The following is a 19,171-nucleotide window of genomic DNA, read 5'->3' as shown; positions in this document are numbered from 1 at the left end:
CAGGGGAAGGTGGGGCCCGATGGACAGGGTGGGGCTATAGGTTGAGGAAGTGGCCTCGGTTTAGAAGAGGTTTGAGGGGTGGCGCTCAACTGCAGATGTGGGGCCCAGGAGAGAGTAGAGGAAGGGGGCGGGGCAGGGGAAGGTAGCAGAAGGGACCGGCTTATTGTGCCTAGAGTGGGCAGGGGAGGGAAAGAGGAACTTGGGGAAAGAAGAAAGGATTCTTTTTTTTTAAAATTTCTTAATTGTCTTTTTTAAAAAAGATACATAGATCACAAAAAATGTTATGTTAAAAAATATAAGAGGTTCCCATATACCCCACACCCCATCCCCCACTCTTCCCACATCAACAACCTCTGTCGTCATTGTCACACATTCATCGCATTTGGTGAATACATTTTGGAGCACTGCCGCACCACATGGGTTATAGTGTACATTGTAGTTTACACTCTCCCCCAGTCCATTCAGTTGATTATGGCGGGATATATAATGTCCAGCATCTGACCCTGCAGTATCATTTAGGAAACTCCAAGTCCCAAAAATGCCCCCACATCACGTCTCTTCTTCCCTCTCTCTGCTCTCAGCAACTACCATGGCCACTGTCTCCACATCAGTGATACAATTTCTTCTATTGCTAGAGTCACAATAGTTCTATAGTAGAATATTAGTAAGTCCTCTCTAACCCATATTTTATTCCTCCAACCTGTGGATCCTAAGATGGTGATGTCCACTCCACCTCTAAATCACGACGGGGCTTAGATCCCACATGGCCAATGGATGCAGTTCTCCTGCTTGCAGTTGTATGCACTCTCGGTTCCCTGGTGTGGTGGTTGACCATCTTCTTGACATCCTTAGATGGGGAAACTTGAAGGGTCAGGGGAAGGGCACTTGGTGGGCAGAACAGAAGGACATTTGGAGAGGGGAGCTATATCTGAAAGCCAGAGGGAATTGCTAGGGAGAGACAGTAGAAAAAGGTACTAGGACATCACTCTTTGGCTTACCTCCATTTTATTCCATTTTGCTTTTTGACGTTTACTTATTAGGCAGCCTGCTAAGGGGCATGAGGGAAAGATGGGAAAGTTGAATCTAAGAACGATCTTAATTCCTTCTTGTCTTAGAATCCTCAAGGAGCTCCCTAGGGCTGCAGATTTTCCCCAGCATTGTAGTAGGTCTAATGGTAGAGTGGGGTGGGGATATTTTAAACATGAATCCCAGGTAGTTCTTGGGAACTGGGATCCTCCATCATTGACTGGTTTTGTGGTCCTGGGTAAAGCACTTTCTCTCCCCCAGATCAGCTTCCTCGTTGTCTTTTGAGGAATGCTGAACTGTTTTAAGCCTCTCAGGGTGTGTCCATCTGTGGGAAAGTAACATTTAGGAGAAAGGTGTAAAATATTTGATAGGGGTGGGCCATAGGTCTAGGAGCAGATAGGTCAGGAAATTGGACTTTTAATCCAAGAAGATTTGAGCCTTCTGACCTGACACCCCACATTCCCCCACCAAAATCCCCTTTACATCTTTCCTGGTTACCGTGGCTTCCAGGTTTTGAAAGATTCTATGAACCCTGAATTCTTAAGTCATGATACTTTTGTTACCCCAGATTTTAGTAATCAAAGGCATGTGTGTTGGCCAGTGCATTTAGTACATTCTATATAACTGCACAAAATAGGCACGGTGTGCCCTTCATGGAACTTTTAGCCCTGTGCTTGCACAGTACCTTAGCCATTATGCTTTTGAGGTACTTGATCACCTTAGTGAACAGTGTCAGTGAGGAAATTTGCTTGGGGAGAGTTTGAGAGGACCTGAAGACAGTGCCTTTTGAGGATTCTTTCCATGACTTTCCTGAAAAGAGAAGAGAGCAATGGGGTGGTAGCTGTCAGAGCATGTTTTTTTTTGTTGTTTTAAGATAGAAGGAATGGCGAATTTGTAAACTGTAGGGAATGATCAAGTAGCAAGAAAGGTCAGTGAAGGAGTAGAGAAAGGAGAGGATTGCTGGAGCATCATTTTTGAGTAGATGAGAAGGCATGTGATCCGGTGTGCTGTTGGAGGATTGGCTTTAGATTGGAGCACATGTAATTGGTGGTGGGAAGTCAGAGTACATGAACACAGATGCAGTTACATAGGTAGATGTGGCGGGAGCTTGAAACCTTTCTTCTGTAGTTGCTTCCATTTTCTTAGTGATATAGGAAGCTAAGTTCTCAGCTGAGAGTGAGGATAGAAGAGGTTGGAGGTTGAGAAGCAGGTTTGAAATATCGTCTGGGCAAGCAGGAGAGTTGAAAGGACTAGGGAAATGCACTGGTTTGTGTGGCAGCAAGAAGGCCCCCTTGGGACTGTCAGCATGTGTCACAATCAGCTCTGCAGCTACAGGCATGCAGTAGGTGGAGAGCTGGGTTTATTTTAGTTAACATTGGAGTATTGCTGGGTGAGTGGCAAAGTGAGGAAGGGAAGGGCACGAGAGCTATGATAATGATGCACCGTGAATGTAATTAAGCTGAGTAAAGGAAGGAAGGAAGGATGAGCGGGGGAGGTACATGGTTTTCAAACTAGAAGAAGTTCAAATTTGAAACCTCAGTAAGTGATCCTATCTCCCTGAAGACTTGGCATTCTGGGGCTGGCTGCCAGCGATCCTTGGTCCTTGGCTTTTCTCTCAACATGGCAGTGCACATGGTGATGTCTTCTCTAACTGCTGTTGATTTTCTGCTGCTTCCTGTGGCTTTCTCTATGTCTGAATTTCATTCTGTTTATGAGGGACTCCAGTAATCCAGATTAAAGACCAGTTCAGTTGGGCACAGCTTAGCCAAAAATAACATCTTCAGAAGGCCCTATTTATAATGGGTTCACACCCACAGGAATGGATTAAGATTAAGAACATGTTTTTCTGGGATATGTAATTCAACCTATCACCAGAGGCTTTTTATCTTTTTCTCTGATTTGGAACTTTTATTTTTTATCAGTAGATCTCACTGTGGTTCATAAAAATGGGAGTTTCTTCTTGAAGGAGCAACTCATGTTTTTGGTTTCAGCTTTTTCTTTATGAAAGAATGGGGTTTATGTGTTTTGTTCTCCATACAACCACTGCTCTCCACAATTACTTCGATTTCTGTTTCAGGAACAGCTGACAGGAGAAGAAAAGAACGAGGAAGGAAGGGGAATTCTGACACCATCATGCAGCGAAGTATCATGTAAGGACCTGCTTTCCCCAACACCCATGTTCTCAGGCTCATACTCTTCAAGTCTTTTGCTTCTTTCTCTAAATCTGAGCCTTAGAAAAACTCAAGTCAGACTTTAAGTTGGATTTACCAGGCATTGGGCAGTGTGGAAAATGGGGAGTGGGATATGGAAGAAGGGTAGTGGATTATTAGTCAAACGTTTTTCATTTGTGAAGAACAGAGGTCCTAACCCAGTGGTTCACAGCCAGGGTTCTGTCTCCCTCACCCTCACCCCCCAGAAGACATTTGGTATTGTCTGGAGACATTTGGTTGTCACAGTTTTATTGGCATCTAGTGGGTAGAAACCAGGGATGCTGCTAAACATCCTACAATGCACAGAACAGCCCCCCACAACAAAGAATGACCCCACTTAAATTGTCAGTGGTGTTGGTGTGGCAGCAGGGAAGGCCGCAGCAGGAAAAATGACAGACCAGAAGGCCGAAGAGGAGAGCTGCGGTGAGCTGGATCCATCAGAGTAATGGAGGGAAAAGTTCCAGCTGCAGTGCCAAGAAGCCATCAGCTGAAGAAGAAGCTGGAGACCTACCTACAAAGCCTACAGAGATCTCCAAAATTAGATTTGACATAGGTAGGCAGATGACACAAAGCATCAGCCATATCCATCAAACTTGGGTCAAGGAAACTAAAGAAACTTTTCCAACTCTTGCTTCAAAAACCCTTTCAGTAGCAGTAGCTTTTAATGAAATTGAAGATAGTGAGCCAGAGGAAATGCCTCCAGAAGTCAAGATGAAAATGAAGAATACTGGAAGGGATACACCAACACCAGCAGGACCAAACTCCTTCAACAAAGGAAAGCGTGGGTTTTCTGATAACCAGAAGCTGTGGGAATGAAGTATAAAATCTTGCCTTGGAAATGTCCATGACCAAAACAATTAAATTATGTGTTTTGAGTTGGCCTGTGGGAGTGGGTATAAAGGTAAAAGGAACCGTTTGCTTTTTTAAAGAATGGTATAAGACGACCTTTGGAGCCACCTTTTTTTTTTTTAAGATTGAGTGGTACACTAATAAAGTTGAAATTAGAGGTAATTTATGTTTTATATACAGATTTCAAGACATTTTCTAATTTTGTAGTTTCATGTAACTAGTTTCCAAAAGTTTGAGATAATAAATCAGAAATGGTATTTATCTGTTTAGCCTAGATCAAAATGCAAGCAATTGCTCTCTTAACTCCTTCATTACCTAAACTGCCTGGCTCCCAGGAACTGCCTTATAGAAATGGAGTATTGTATTAGGAGGAGAATGTTACTGGATTATTGACTGAAAATAGGTTAAGATAAGTTTATACAGCTGTTTTTCCTTATGGATTCTTGTTTTGTTTCAAGTCATTATAAACTAGGTATTGCATCGTTATCAGTGGATAAAGATGCTTAGCTTTTCAAAAATAAACATTTAATGGGGGCCACTGTGGCTGAGTGGTTGAGTGCAAGCCTCCCACATACAAGGTCCCAGGTTCAATCTCCGGTCCGGGTACTTAAAAAAACATTTGAAGTATACACAATAACAAATTTAATAAACAAAGATATTAAAAACATAAATATATTTGAAAAATATGCGTAAACTGTTAAGTGTTTGGAATAGTCCACTTCCCTTAATGGGTGTTGTCTACCTTCATTAGTCTTCAAAGAACAACCATTTGCTCCTAAGTAAATTAGTATTTGAACGTGCTTCTCTTGTTTTTTGTTATTAGCTAGTTTCTGTAAGCATTTCCCCAGAATTTTGAGGTTATCATACGGACGCTATTATTTTAAAACACAGACCACCACCAAAAAAATATATAAATGTACATACTATTTAAATATTTGGCTATTTTTATGTTTTTTAATGCATCAACACTGAAAATTAAGCATTGTATGAAGATGGAAAATGAGAAGATGTGCTTTCTGTACTTCATCAAAGCATTTAAGTTCCTAACTTATGAAATCCAATTTGAATTGAACTCCCTTAATAGTAGAATAATATAGTTTCTTCTAAGAATATATGTATTGACCAGTGGCTTCTCAAAAGCACATTTTAGTGAAATAGAAGGAAAGAAAATGCATCTTCAAACATATTCATAGAATCTCTGACCACATACACTTTGTTAGTTCTGTGTGTAACAGAGTTTTGTTTTTGTTATTTTTGTATTGTATATGAACTTTTTTAATGATAGTTAAATGCATCTTTAAAAGCAAAGTCACAGAAAACATTAGCATAATGATTTTCTTAAAAATTCTTACAGTGTTAAATTTGAAGATAGTTTCAGACTATTTTATTGGTGATAACTACTCACTGATCTCTTAATTGGTAACTAATAACTCCAGAGAAGCAGCCTAGCTGCTGTATATTCCTAACACTTTGTTCACTTGCATTTAAGGTTCAGAATAATAAAACAATGGAAATGTATATAGAACTGTTAGTTATTACATGATTTCATTTTTATGTTAAATAACAACTGTCTCTCTCATATACTCTTTTCTTAACCCAAATAAAATATTTGCCTAAGTTAGGATGGGAGAGAGAAATGACTGATATATACTAGTATAATATACTAGTAAATTTTTCAAACTCAAAAAAAAAAGAAAGTCAATGATATTAAAGTTGAAAAACCTATATTAACCCTGGCTTTAGTGGGGCCAAAATAAAGGGAATGACTTGGCTTAAGTACGTGAAATGGAGTTAATAACCTCAGACTGGATTAGATCCAGTTGCTGAAACTCTGACTCTGGGAATCTGTCTCTCCATTGTTCAGCTCTACTTTCTTCTTTGTTGCCATCATTCTCGGGCAGGTTCTCCTCCTTGGGCTTGCTTGGCATCATTCTCAGGCAGGTTCTCCTACTTGGGCTTGCGGCACCCTAGAGTTAGCCATTCCAGTGCAAAGGGGGTATTTTTAAGATATCCCAACAATGTTTAGAATCAAGTTTCAGGCTTGGGCCAAATGCTTCTCCCTGAACCAGCCACTGTAGCCACAGCGGTGCGATGCTCTGATTGGCCAGGACTGGGTCATGTGCCCACCACAGAACAAATTCTATGTTCTGAGGATCATAACAGTGGAGTAAGACACTGAACAACCAGCAAGAACTGGCAGAAACATCTTTCTCAGAGTTCCAGAAGATAGTTAAAGGACTGCAGTAATGGTGAGTGCCAAGTCAAGAAAAAGCCTTCGTAAAAGTGGTAGGATCTCCTGGCTCTCTGATGGGCCCCTCTCCTCTGTCCCCTCGCTGGCTTAACATGGAGCTGGCTCTCCCAGTGCAGATCGCTGGTGCTGGTACCACAGGGAATAGAGTGACCCTCATGTATGTACTCAGAACATGTATGTTTGGCCCACCCTCCCTAGTGGTGGTCTGAGAGACTTGCCATCCAGAACTTGTGCTGTGTATCAGAGCGGCTTGGAGGAGTCTCCTAAAGAACACCGTGGGAGGGAAGTCAAATGCTGTCTGAAGTTAAGGGATTGCTGGCTGTAGGGTACACAGGGCAGTGCTTGGGTCTGTGAGGGAACTGTTTCCTAGGAAAGGGAGGGGGCGCATTCAGAATTGATGAATGGGGAATTCCTAGGGCCCCGTGCAGGACAAGACAAGAAGCCTGTGCAGAGAGGATCAGGGAGGTCCCTATACTTTAGCCAGGAGCTATTTTCCTTCAACCCATTATATGGATAAGCTCAATCTGCAAAGACTGGAAAAGGGGTTTTCTCCTTTTTTTTTTTTTTTTCCTTTTTTTGTTAGCTTGTGGCAGGCATGGAAGACTCTATCACAATACTAGCTTGATACAAGCTTAAGGAACAGTTTTCAACAAAAGGTTACAAAACAAAAAAAAGCAGGAAGCGATGTCTTAGGCAAAGGAGATTAAAGTATTAGAAATCATCAACAAGGAGGGCCAGACATGGGACATTCCAGACAAAGACTTTTAAAATACAGTCTTAAATATGCTCAAAGAGTTAAAAGAAAGCACGGACAAAAAAGTAAAGGAATTCAGGAGAACAGAAGATAAACACAGAATATCAATAGAGAGGTGGAAATTATGAAAAGGAACCAATCAGCTAAAACCATACTAACTGAAATGAAAAATTCCCTAGAGGACTTCAGCAACATATTGGAGTTGGCAGAAGAAAGAATCGGTGAATTTGAAGATAAGATAATTGAAAACATTCAGTTTGAGGAGCAGAAAGAAGAAAGAATGAAGAAAAGTGAACAGAGCTTCAGAAACCTATGGCACATCATCAAGCATACCATTACATGTATTGGGGGTGTCTCAGACAAAGAAAGGGGCAGAGAGAAATACTTCAAGGAAATAATGGCTGAAAACTTCTCAAATTTAATGAAAGACACGAATATACACGTCCCAGATGCTTAATGAATTTCAAACTGTAAACCCAAATGGACCCACATCACAGCATATTATAATCAGACCGTTGAATACCAGTGATAAAGAGAGAATGCTAAAAGCTGCAAGAGAGAAGCAGTGTGTTATGTACAAGGGAGCCTCAGTAAGATTGTGTCGATTCCTCATTGGAAACCATGGAGGCAAGAAGGCAATGGGATGACATTTTAAAATGCTAAAAGCAAAAAAATTGTCAGAAGAATTCTATATCTGGCAAAAGTCTTTCAAAAATGAGAGAGAGAAACAAAAGCCGAGGGAGTTCATCACCACTAGACCAGCCCTACAAGAGGGGCTAAAGGGAAATCTGTAGGTTGAAAGGAAAGGAGACAATATCCAATGGTTTGAAGTCACATGAAGAAATAAAGATCTTCAGTGAGGGTAATGACATGGGTAAATATAAAAGCCAGTACAACTGTATTTTTTTATTTGTAGCTCTGCTTTTTACTTCCTACAGGATTTAAAAGGCAAATGCATAAGATGTAATGATAAATCAGTGGTTTCGGATTCATAGTATATAAACATATAATTTGTGACAAGAACTACATAAAGGTGGGGCATGGAGGGGACTAGAAAATAGTTTGTGTCTATTGAAGTTAAACTGGTATCAAAGCAGACAAGATTTTTATAGATTTAGGATGTTACTCAAGTCCCATGGTAACTACAAAGAACATATTAGAGAATACGCAAACTCATAGAGATAGAAAGAATAGCACAGGTTGCCAGGGATGGAAGGACAGGGGAAATGGGGAGCTAATGCATAATGGGTATAGGGTTTCTGTATGGGGAGATGGGAAAGTTTAGTAATGGAAGGTGGTGAGGGCACCACAACAGAATGAATATGATTAATCCTATTGAATGGTATGATTGGGAGTGGTTGAGATGGAAAGTTTATATTGTATATATATTCAAAAAAAAAAAAAACAACAACAAAGGATAGAATGACAATTAAATGCAATAAATGGCCTGGATGGGATCTAGCAAGGGAGGGGAAAGGCTTAAAGGGACATTATTGGGACATGAAAAAATTGAAATATAGCTTATATGCTTTAGATCAGTGTTAAATTGCTTGAACTTGATAACTGCACTCAAGGTGGTCATATAAGTGAATGTCCTTGTTCTGAAGAAATTACATGGCAATGTTAAGTGTTGAAGGTACATGATGTATAAAACATACTCTCAAGTATTAAGAAAATCATATGGCAAATGTGGCAAAAACTTAAAATTGGTGGATCTGGGCCTGGGGAATGGGGTTTAGAGATGTTGGAGTTCTCTGTGTGAGGTTTGTATTAGTTTTTTGTAAACTGTCCTGTAAGTTTGAATGTATTTCAGAGTAAGAAGCTAAAAAAAAAAAAAAGGACCATGAAAATATGGGTGGGGGGTGGGGCAAATGGAGTGGCTCCTGCCAGAAGGAGGGAGCAGATGCTAGACAGACTCAGACCTGGACATCAGATGGAGCAAGACCCTACCCAGGACCCACCCCACCAGCCAGAGGCAGTCTGCTGAGGGAGATGGAAACGACTTGGGATCATGGGGTAGGGACCCTCTGGAATATTAGTTAGCATGTGTGCTTTACTGTGGTAGCAGTAACCTGGCAGTCAGCACCTTAAATCAGGGGTGCACTTTTCTCAAGTTTTAAGAAATCCTGAGTTGATAACTCTTTTGATTGCTTTCTGTCCCCTTTTATCATTATGTTTTACTTTTTTTTTTTTTTTTAAAGATAAAGTGTTTTTTTGGACATATGATTTTCGATGTATGGAAAAGTTGTGAAGATGGTACAGAGACTTCCTGAATACCCTTCCCCTGGTGTCCCCATCATTAATATCTTGATTATATTATTGTGATCCGTCTGCCACAGCTATGGACCCAACATTGGTACCTTGCTATTAGTTAAACTCTACACTTCATTTGGATTTCACCAGTTTTCCTATTCATGTTCTTTTCGGATCCAGGATTCATTTCAGTGTTCTGCATTGCACTTAGTTGTCAGATCTCGCCTGCCTTATCTGGTCTGTGACAATTTCCCAGACGTCCTTTCTTTCTCATGATGTCAACAATCTTGAAGAGTTGATCCTGTAGAATGTCCTCCAGGCTGCTTATCAGAAGCTTTTCTCATGATTAGACTAGAGTTGTGGGTTTTTGGAAAGAAAACCAGAGGTGAAGGGTCCTTCTCATGGCCTCATGTCATAGGTACATGATGTCTCAAGTGCTTCTCCAAGGTCGAGTTCCAGCTGTGCCCTTTCCAGGCTTTGTTCCTTAGAAGCACACTCTCAAGGGGAAGGGGGTACCTTACTTTAGTTACTGTTTTCTGAGCACTTAACACCTCCTGGCATTTGATATTTAGCAATTCACTTAATATTTGCCTTCTCAATTAGAAAGCCAACTCCCCACGGGCAGGTACTTTTGTCTGGTTTGCCGATTCCCTATGGCCCAGGACAGGGCCTGGCGCACTGTGGATGCCTAATCAATATTCATTGAAGAATATTAAAGTGTTTCCTGCAGGTGAATTGGGGTGAAAAAAATCAGCACTGTGTGATCCCTTTTCTCTGCCTGAGCCTCAGTTTCCTTATCAGTTAGAGGGTTATATGAAATCCTGTTTTGTGTTGGGATGGGAAAGGATATCAGAAACTATAGAGTGCACCATGGACGTGAGGAATTATTGGTACAGTTATCATTTGTTTCTTCCCCCTCCCGTGCTTCTCCAGGTCATTTTTCCAGCCCATGAAAGAGGGCAAAGCCAAGAAGCCAGAGAAGGAAACATCTAACAGTAGGAAAGAGACAGAGCCCCCTCCAAAGTAAGTATCAGGACCAGGATGAGATCATCCCATTACTTTGTTGGTCGGGACTGTCTTGGCTTCGAGTATTATAAACCAAACTCAAACTGTCTCTGGCCCTGAAGGGGACTTTTTGGCTCAGTTAACTGGATCCAGGGCCTCAGAGTTGACTTTGGGGTCCTGCTTCACTTGTCTAGACCTCATTCTAGAGCAGGCCTGCTGCATGAGGCAGAGAGTCCCTGGGCTGCATCTTCATGCTGCCCCACGTAAGTATTACAGAGGGAGCAGTGTTCTCTCTGTTCGCGTCCATGCTGCATGTTCTCAGGGAGACCCGGCTGGGCTTTGCTTGGGTCATGTGATCGCCCTTGAACCAGAGTTGGTAGCCTTACTGTGGGACTCTGGACAGGTAAGTTCACTTCCCTGTGCTCCAGTTTCCTTGTCTGTTAAAGGGTATGACAACTTACATGAGACTCTTCTGTGTGGAGTCATTCGGTTAATACATGTACAACTCACAGAACAGTGACTGGTTTATAAAAGGTGCTCAGTTATAAGAACAAAGTAATTTTTCAACATGTTTGATTTTCAGATGCATTTCTTTTGCTGTTTATATACATTACTCTCTATGTGCGTAGTTTATTTTCTGTGGTACTTTGTAATTTTAAAAAATTATGTTAGATCGTACTGTGTATATTGTTCCTGAAATTGCTTTTTTTTTTTGAAAAACAATATGACATAAGAGACTTTTTAAAATCTATGAACAGAGGACTATCTTTTTTATTCCCCTGCTTACAAAGTATGTTTATCCACATTTGCTTTCATTCTTGCCATATACATATACATTTTAACACTAAGATAATGCTTAAGTCACAAATTTTGTCATTAAATGCTTTAGTTTACTATTTGCAGTTTACACAGTTATTTTCTGATTGAGCCACATCTGTGCATTTAGGATGGCATAAAGAAAAACTAGGACTTGACCAATATACAATATTAGAGTTTTCAGTAACAACTTTTACTGCTTACATATATGCAAGTACTAATCTATTGAGTTTAATCCCATTTCTTGTTTCTTCTTGCAGAATCCTGCATTCAATATTTCCATTTCACTTATTGGTCAATTTCAATCCTAAATCATTATCCTACATATTTTCAATAGCCTTTTTGAAAATTCTGAATTCTCTGCTGAATTGTGTGCAAAGAATTATAAGGGTTTTATTAAGATTTTTGAGTTTACTGATGTGAAATGCAGCATAAGCCAGTTCCACTTTGACTTTAGGATTGTTTTTTCCTCAATGTAAGAATATTAATGGTGACTCAGGAACGCCTTATTCCTGAAGATTTCCTTCTTTCAAGGCACTGAACATACTTTGTGCAGTATGAATACTCACGTGTCCTACAGGTGTTGCTGTGTGAATAAATGATTTCTTATGATTTTTCATTGAATAACTTCTCCAGCATGAATTATCTCTTACTCCTTCCAGAGGCTTTGTACTCCCAGTGAAGCCTTTTCTTCTTCCTTGTTTTAGCGGTTGTTCTTACACTAAGTTTTCTTGTGCACACCAGTGCTGGTACTTAGCTATTTGACAATGAACCATGATTTAGACCTAGGATTTCTGTTCTGTGGAGTTCACACATTTTGTTTAAAGGATAGATTATAACTGAAGACATTTCTACATTAACTACTGACATGGAATTTCTCTCACATGTGACTTCTCTCGTTTGTTTATCAGTTGGAGCAGTGGATAAAGATGCTTCCATTTTCATTACACTTATGTTGTGAGTTTTTACATGTTGTATATAGTCAGACCTTCTACTAAAGGCTCCTATGTCCACACCATTCATATGGATTCTCTTCATTATGAATTCGCTTAAGTTGACGTAAATAGTCAGGATGACTAAAGACTCTTCCAGCTTGACTGCACACACAGTGTCTCTGTGAGAGAGTCCTCTAGTGGGTCTGAAGGCTACAGCTATGGCTGAAGTCTCCATAATCAGATCCTACACAGCATGAGTTCTCATGTTATTGAAGGTCGGAACATGTACTGAAGGTATTCCTACATGGCTGACGTTCATAGGGTTTTTCTGGTGTGAGTTCTCGTTATTCCTTTTACCTGCTGCTTTGTATTCCATTTTATGGCTATGTTGGTAGATATTTAGTTGTTTCCATTTTGTGGCTATAGCAGCCTTTTCTACAGTAAATATTATGTGTGTGTCTCCTTGAGCACCTGCACACATTGTTTTACTAGAAAGATAACGTATGTGGAATTATACATGGTAATTTAGTAATTCATCTCAGAGAAGTAGGAAAGAATATGAAGTCCTCCCTTCCCAGAGTTAACTACTTTTGCCAGTTTGATGTATCTCTTTCCATACCTTTTTAAAAATGCATATAAGAATATGAGCACCTAACACAGTTTTTGAAACATAGTGGGAAATAGATTTGGCTCAACTGATGGTGTCTACCTACCACATGGGAGGTCCAGGGTTCAAACCCAGGGCCTCCTGACCCATGTGGTGAGCTGACCCATGCGCAGTGCTGATGCGCACAAGGGGTGCCATGCCATGCAGGGGTGTCCTCCGCCTAGGGGAGCCCCACACGCAAGAAGTGCGCCCTGTTAGGAGAGCCGCCCCGCACGAAAAAAGTGCAGCCTGCCCAGAATTGGCACCACATACGGAGAGCTGATGCAGCAAGATGACACAACAAAAAGAGACACAGATTCCCAGCGCTGCTGACAAGAATGCTGGTGGACACAGAAGAACACACAGTGAATGGACACAGCAGTTGGGGGGGGAGGGAGAGAAATAAATAAAAAAATCTTTATTTAAAAAAATTAATGAAAAAAGAAACATAGTATGAGATCAGTAAATATTTGTTAAGTGAATTAAGTATTTCCCTTATATGTTGGCTTGCAGGGACTCTTTTTGGTCACTTTTATGTAACTGACAACTGGCACAGTGCTGGACATAAAATAGATGCTCATTACACACCATTTATTTATTACTAAATCACAGAAGCGGGACTTTTATATGTGTAAGCTGTGCATATATTAACAAGCATTGATATATTTTTTTACTTTATGGAATCATACTATACGTATTCATTTACTTAGCAGATGTTTATTGAGGATCTTCTGTGTGCCAGGCAGTGCTCTTGACCCTGTGGGGTTAGCAGTGAACAAAGTTGACAGTCCAACTCTCTCATAGAGTTGACCACCTGCTTTTATTTTTTTTTTCCACTAAAGTCTGAGACCCTTTGCCATGATGCTTCATATAAACACATTTCATTTTTTTTAATAGTGTTTCATAAAATGAATGTGCCATTGTTAACCTAAGTAGGAAGCTTTTTCTCTGTGCATGTTGGTCTCTTTGTCCAGGCTGTGAGCTCTGTGAGTGCAGAAACCTGTTGGGGTCAGCTGTGCCCCCTCAGTGACCTCCCTCACCACATCCTGCGGTGTATTGTGATGGTGTGCTCGTCTCCCCCACCAGAATGGGAGCTTCTCAGAAGCAGTGTCAGAGGAGTAATTGGGCTGCTTTACCAGTAATCAGAGTCACAGAGACTTAGTCAAGATAAAAGTTGCCTTCTTCTCACTTGCAAAACACTGAGCTTTTTAGGCAGTTTAGGGCAGGCAAGTAGCTGTGTACTATTAGGTTATCCTGGAATGCAGGTTCCCTCTCTCCTGACTCCATTTCCTAGGGGGCAGCCTCCATCTGCATTGTCAAAGCAGGTCATCAAGTCTGAGTTCCAGGGGTGAGACAGTGTGGAGGGTGAGCAGCTGGGGCAAGTGGCATGCGTCTTTCACATCACTAGATCCTTTTGGCCAGGACTCAGCACATGGCTGTGCCTAGCTGCAGGGGCGTCTGGGAAGTGTAGTCCCTAGCTGGGCGGCCATGTACCTTTCAAAGAAAGAAGGTCCACATGGATGTTGTTGGCCAGTCTCTGCCTTAGATAGGGACTGCGTTTGCTCAGCATCGCCCGTCACAGGGCGGGCACACGGGAGGCTTCTGAAAAATGTGTATGTGTGATCAGTGAATGAATGAATGATTAGATGGATGATTGAGCAAGAGGATATGCCAAGGAGACCCCTAGAAAATGTTTACTGAATACTTGAAGGGAATGAACCGTAGTAAAAGAGCTGGAGCCTTTGGGTCATTTCCCACCTTTCCTCTGCCTGCTCTAATACCCTAAAATCCCTCTTCCAGAGTGGCACTGAAGGAGCGGAATGGAGTGTTGCCTGAGAGCGAGTCCCCAGTGAAGAGGCCGGGAAGGAAGGCGGCCCGGGTCCTGGGCAGTGAAGGGGAGGAGGAGGACGAAGCCCTCACGCCCCCTAAAGGCCAGGTAGGTCCCCACCCCCCGTCAGCCTGCTCATTCCTACTGAGGATGTAGACGAGACTATGAATCCCATCAGCATTTGGAACTGAGTGCAGCAGCTGCCCAAGAAAATTCTGGTACTATTTCACAGGAGACAGAGGACTTGAGTAGTTGAGGGTGGGCCCTGGAGCAGATGGGCTGGTCAGCATGGTCCTAACGCTCCCTCTGCCCTGGAGTCCGGGGCAGGCGCCTGGACCTCGTTAGGCCTTGGTTGCCGCACCTGTAACATGCAGCTGACAGGAGCACCCAGGGTTCCTTTTAAGATGAAATAAGTCAGTTCACGTACAGATCTTAGAATAATGCCTGATACAAAATAAGGGCTTAAAAATATATCCAGTCTTTCCTGTGGTTGGAGGAATTTTCATCTTCTCTCAGTACTTTGAATAACTTCTTCCTCCTGTCTAAAAGTCAGGATAGTCACCTTGGATAATCTCCTAGGTGTGCACTTCTCAGACTATCAGTGGAAATCCTGTGACACCCTGTAACACTCCCGGCTCCCGTCCTCCAGTGTTCCCATCTCAGGCCAAAGCCAGTTCGTACTGAAAACCTACAAGGTTGCTCATGCAACCTCTCCCCACTGCCCAACCTCGTCCTACCGCTCCCTCTGCCCAAGCTTCTCATACACGCCAGGGGCCTTTTAACTCTGGGCCCTGTGCTTTTTTCCCCTGCCTAAACTCTTTCTCTAGATCCATACTTGGCTCAATCCCTCATTTTCTTCAGGGTTTTGCTCAAACATCATCATCTCAGAGAAACCTTCCTGACCACCTATATTAATTCCCACTCGCTGCAGTAACAAATTACTGCAAACTTAAGTTTATAATTTTATTCTTTTGGAGGTCAGAAATCCATAGTGGGTCTCACTGGGCTAAAACGAAGGGGTTGGCAGGGCTGAGTCCCTTTCTGGAGGCTCTAGGGAAGAACCCTTTTCCTTTTTCCATCTTCTAGAGGCCACCCACGGGCCATCTTCAGAGTTCGATGGAGGTTGCATATCTCTGTGCCTTTCCTCTGTAGTCCCAGCTCACCTGACTCCACTCTTGTACTTTTAAGGACCCTTGTGATTACATTGGGTCCTCCTGGAGAATCCAGGATTGTCTCCCCATCTTGAGGTCAGCTGTTTAGAAACCTTAATTTCCCTTTGCCAGGCACCCTTACACATTCACAGGTTCTGTGCATCTTTGGGAGCTTGGACCTTACCCCAAGGCTGCTAGGGAGCCATGGACAGGTTTTGAGCAGGAGAGAGACAGAGCTTGCTTTGGGTGTTTGAAGTGTCTCACTGGGGCTGTATCCATCACGGTCCAGATAGGAGACAGAAACTACAACAGCGATTGCACAGAAGTTTAATACGAAGAATTGTCAGCCAGGTATACAGTTGTTAACTAGATAACTGAAGGAGGAAAGAGGGAACCCTGAGGCATCATGCCGACAGCAGCTGCAGGGTACAGCTGCTGCCCCAGCCCTGTGGAGCTGAAACTCAGACCTGGGGACTCTGATCTTGCAGGATGTGCCCCATGTGCCTGGAGCTCAGACCTTCAAGGAAGCAGCACTGAGCAGCAGTCCTGGTGTTGCTGTGTCTCTGATAGGGCACTAGGTAGCAGACTTTGCAAGTGATGGAAAAAGTATAAATTAGATCCTGCAGCAGCTGCTGCAGGAACCGCTTTTGTACCTCCAGCTGAGCAGTTCCCTCTAGCACCCCGACTTGACCCTGCCTGACCCAGACCTAGCTGCTAGAGCAGGAAAGGAGTTTACAGAGTTCCAGTCCCGGCATCACAAGGGAGAGTGGAGATGGGTGAGCTCAGAGCTGAAAGGCAATCACTTAATTGGCACAGGGGTCAGTGAGCATTGACGAATAAGTTGAAATAGACACATGACAATGGCTTAGGCAAGAAAGGAATTTATTCCTCTCTTTAATAAGCAGGAACAGTCCAGGGTTAGTGTGGCAGTCTCACAGTGTCGAGACCTAGGCCTTTTCTATGCTGCTGCTCTGCCACCTGAAGTGATACTATTGTCTGAGTGGTCCCAAATGATCCCCTATTGTGTCCATCTTCAGCTAGCAGGAAGAGAAAGGCAAACCATTTGCCTTTAAGTGGATGCTATTTGAACCAAGGACAGTTTGCATCATTTCCCCTTATATTTCATAGGCTAGAAATTAGGTGCACAAGGACACCTAGCTGCAAGGGAGGCTGGGAAATGAGGTCTTTAGGTGGGCCAGCATATACCCAGTAAAAATCAAAGATCCTGTTACGTTAGGAAAAGAGGGAATTGTTATTGGGGTCCATAAAGGGGAGAATCTGGGCTCATGAAACTGTGCTTTAGGGTGGAGTAGTGGCCCAGGTAAGAGGACAATGCCTGAGCTGGGCTGGGCACAGAGAGGAGGGTAGGGGCAGAGAGAGGTTTAGAGTCCTCCTGTACCCTCAACTGTTGGGGAAATGAGATAGCCACACAGTCCTGCCTTCCTCCCCTCACTCTAAAGTTGCTTACTTCTCTGTTCTCTTCCAGAAGCCTGCCGCAGCCTCTTCACAGGCCTCACCTCCAAGTCCTGTCACCTCTCCTGAGAGCAGCCCTTCTCCCTCCGACACATCTCCCTCTCTGTCAGGGATCCCGAAGCGTCGCACAGGTAAGGCCACGTGGCCTCCTGCCCATTCAATTGTCCGTCTTTCTCCACATTTTGGTTTCTACACCAGACGGTTTTTCTTATGGCAACTCTGATCTTAGTGCTGTGTTTAAGAGCACGATTCCACCATTCACTAGCTGTGACTTTGGGCAAACTATTTACCTTCTCTGAGCTTTTGGTTCCTTTATCTGTGAGAAAGAAATGATGATCATTTAGTATCTACAAGAGATGTGGGGATTGAAAGTGTTAATACACGTTAAGTGCTTGGAACCATGCCAGCCGTTAGTAAGGGCACAATGAATATTGGTTATTGCAATTGTTACTGTGTGCGCTGGTGGAGGTAGAAGGGGCTGCAGCTCAAAGGAGACTGTAAACCATGCACGTTTCTCTGGGAGGTTCAGGGAACACTGGGAGTGATTCTGGGAAGGGAAGGCAGGGTATGTTGATAGTCAGCTAATGTAAGAGCGCTTAGAGTCCCGTTCTGAGGAAAACTCAGGGAAATGGTGACAACGTGTCCTCAGAATTATCTACCCGGGGTGTGGGGTGTTTATACACCAGCTCCCATCAGTCATTGGTGAAGGGCTTCTCCCAGCCTGTCAATTCCTGGGAAAGCTGTCCTGAACACACTGAGGTGGTAAGGTCTGAGGGTGGATGGGTCACTGAGAGCATTTCCTAGAGTCAGATGTGATGTGAGCACATGAAATCATCATTACAGCAGTTACTTCCATTCTGCAGTTACGGAGAGTGAGGCACCAGGGAGGTTAAGTAATCTGTTCAAGGTCACACAGCTAGGAAGCAGCAGAGCTTGAAGGACACAGCCTGAGCTGGGGCAGTGTCCTGGACAGGTGGAGAAGGGGAAGGAGCCCAGCATCTTCTCGGGCCCTGTTGTGGGTCTGAGCTCACTGGGCCAGGGCAGACCGGCCAGTGTGGTCAGCTGCCAGCATTAGTCTTTTCCTATGCAGCTCGGAAGCAGCTCCCGAAACGGAAAATCCAAGATATCCTGGGAGAGCAGAGTGAGGACAAGAAAAGAAAAGCCAAGAGGAAGAAAGAGGAAGAAGGTGAGGGGCTGGGAGGAGAGACTTGTGTGGGGGTGGGGGTGGGGGGGTGGAGTGGAGCCTGGATGAGCAGGGCCTGAGTCCAGGATCTTGGAGCCCATGCCTCCAACCATGTCAGTCAGAGTTCTCCACGCCAGCTCCGGAGTTTTTCTCATGAAAGTGTTTTGTAATAGATTTGTTTGGCCATATTAACTTGGTATTAATTCACACACAGGTTTTACCTTCTATCTTCTTTTATCTTTTACTTATTTATTCATTTTATGGAAAATGTTTTCCTCTAAATGATCTCTCTTTCCTTGTAAACTTTACTGTAAAGCAGAGGTTCCCAAACTTTATAGATTTGTAGCACCCTCAGTGTCTTAGTAATTGTTTCATGGCACCTGCAGGCCAATACTTAGAATTCTATTTAAGTAATGTCCAAATAACTGTTTATGTTCTGACCACTTAAGCATTTTAAAAGATCATACACATGAGGGAAGCAGCTGTGGCTCAAGTAGTTGGGCTCTCGTCTACCATATGGGAGGCCCCGGGTTCACATCCTGGGACCTCCTTGTGAAGGCAGGCTCACCCGCACGCTGCAGAGTGCCTCCTGGCCTGCCAGTGCAATGGAGAGCCAACTCAGCAAAGTGATGCAACAAAACGGGAGACAAGCAAAAACACAGAAGAGCGTGCAGTGAATGGACACAGAGATCCGAGAGCAAGCAAGCCTCAAGGTGGGGAGGGGGATAAATAAATAAATACAGGCACAGAAGAACACATAATGAATGGACGCAGAGAGCAGACATCAAGCA

General features: G+C 43.1%; 1 protein-coding gene across 5 annotated transcripts in view; it reads left to right on the top strand.

Annotated features, from left to right (window-relative positions):
• Positions 1–19,171, top strand: part of LIG1 (DNA ligase 1) — a 62,278-nt gene that overhangs the window by 907 nt on the left and 42,200 nt on the right. For 3 of the 5 annotated variants that reach the window (XM_058280505.2, XM_058280507.2, XM_058280503.2), the window contains exons 2-6: positions 3,104–3,176; positions 10,277–10,366; positions 14,546–14,681; positions 17,211–17,328; positions 18,288–18,383. In XM_058280505.2, coding sequence (XP_058136488.1) covers positions 3,160–3,176; positions 10,277–10,366; positions 14,546–14,681; positions 17,211–17,328; positions 18,288–18,383 — 457 coding nt within the window. In that variant the 5' untranslated portion in view covers positions 3,104–3,159. Of the gene's footprint in view, positions 1–2,475; positions 2,566–3,103; positions 3,177–10,276; positions 10,367–14,545; positions 14,682–17,210; positions 17,329–18,287; positions 18,384–19,171 lie in introns of those variants that run through there. The other 2 variants (XM_058280506.2, XM_058280504.2) reach the window with 2 other exon arrangements.

The sequence above is a fragment of the Dasypus novemcinctus genome, chromosome 18 (genome assembly GCF_030445035.2).
Source record: "Dasypus novemcinctus isolate mDasNov1 chromosome 18, mDasNov1.1.hap2, whole genome shotgun sequence".
Lineage (NCBI taxonomy): Eukaryota > Metazoa > Chordata > Mammalia > Cingulata > Dasypodidae > Dasypus > Dasypus novemcinctus.
This window is presented reverse-complemented; position numbering and strand designations above follow the sequence as displayed.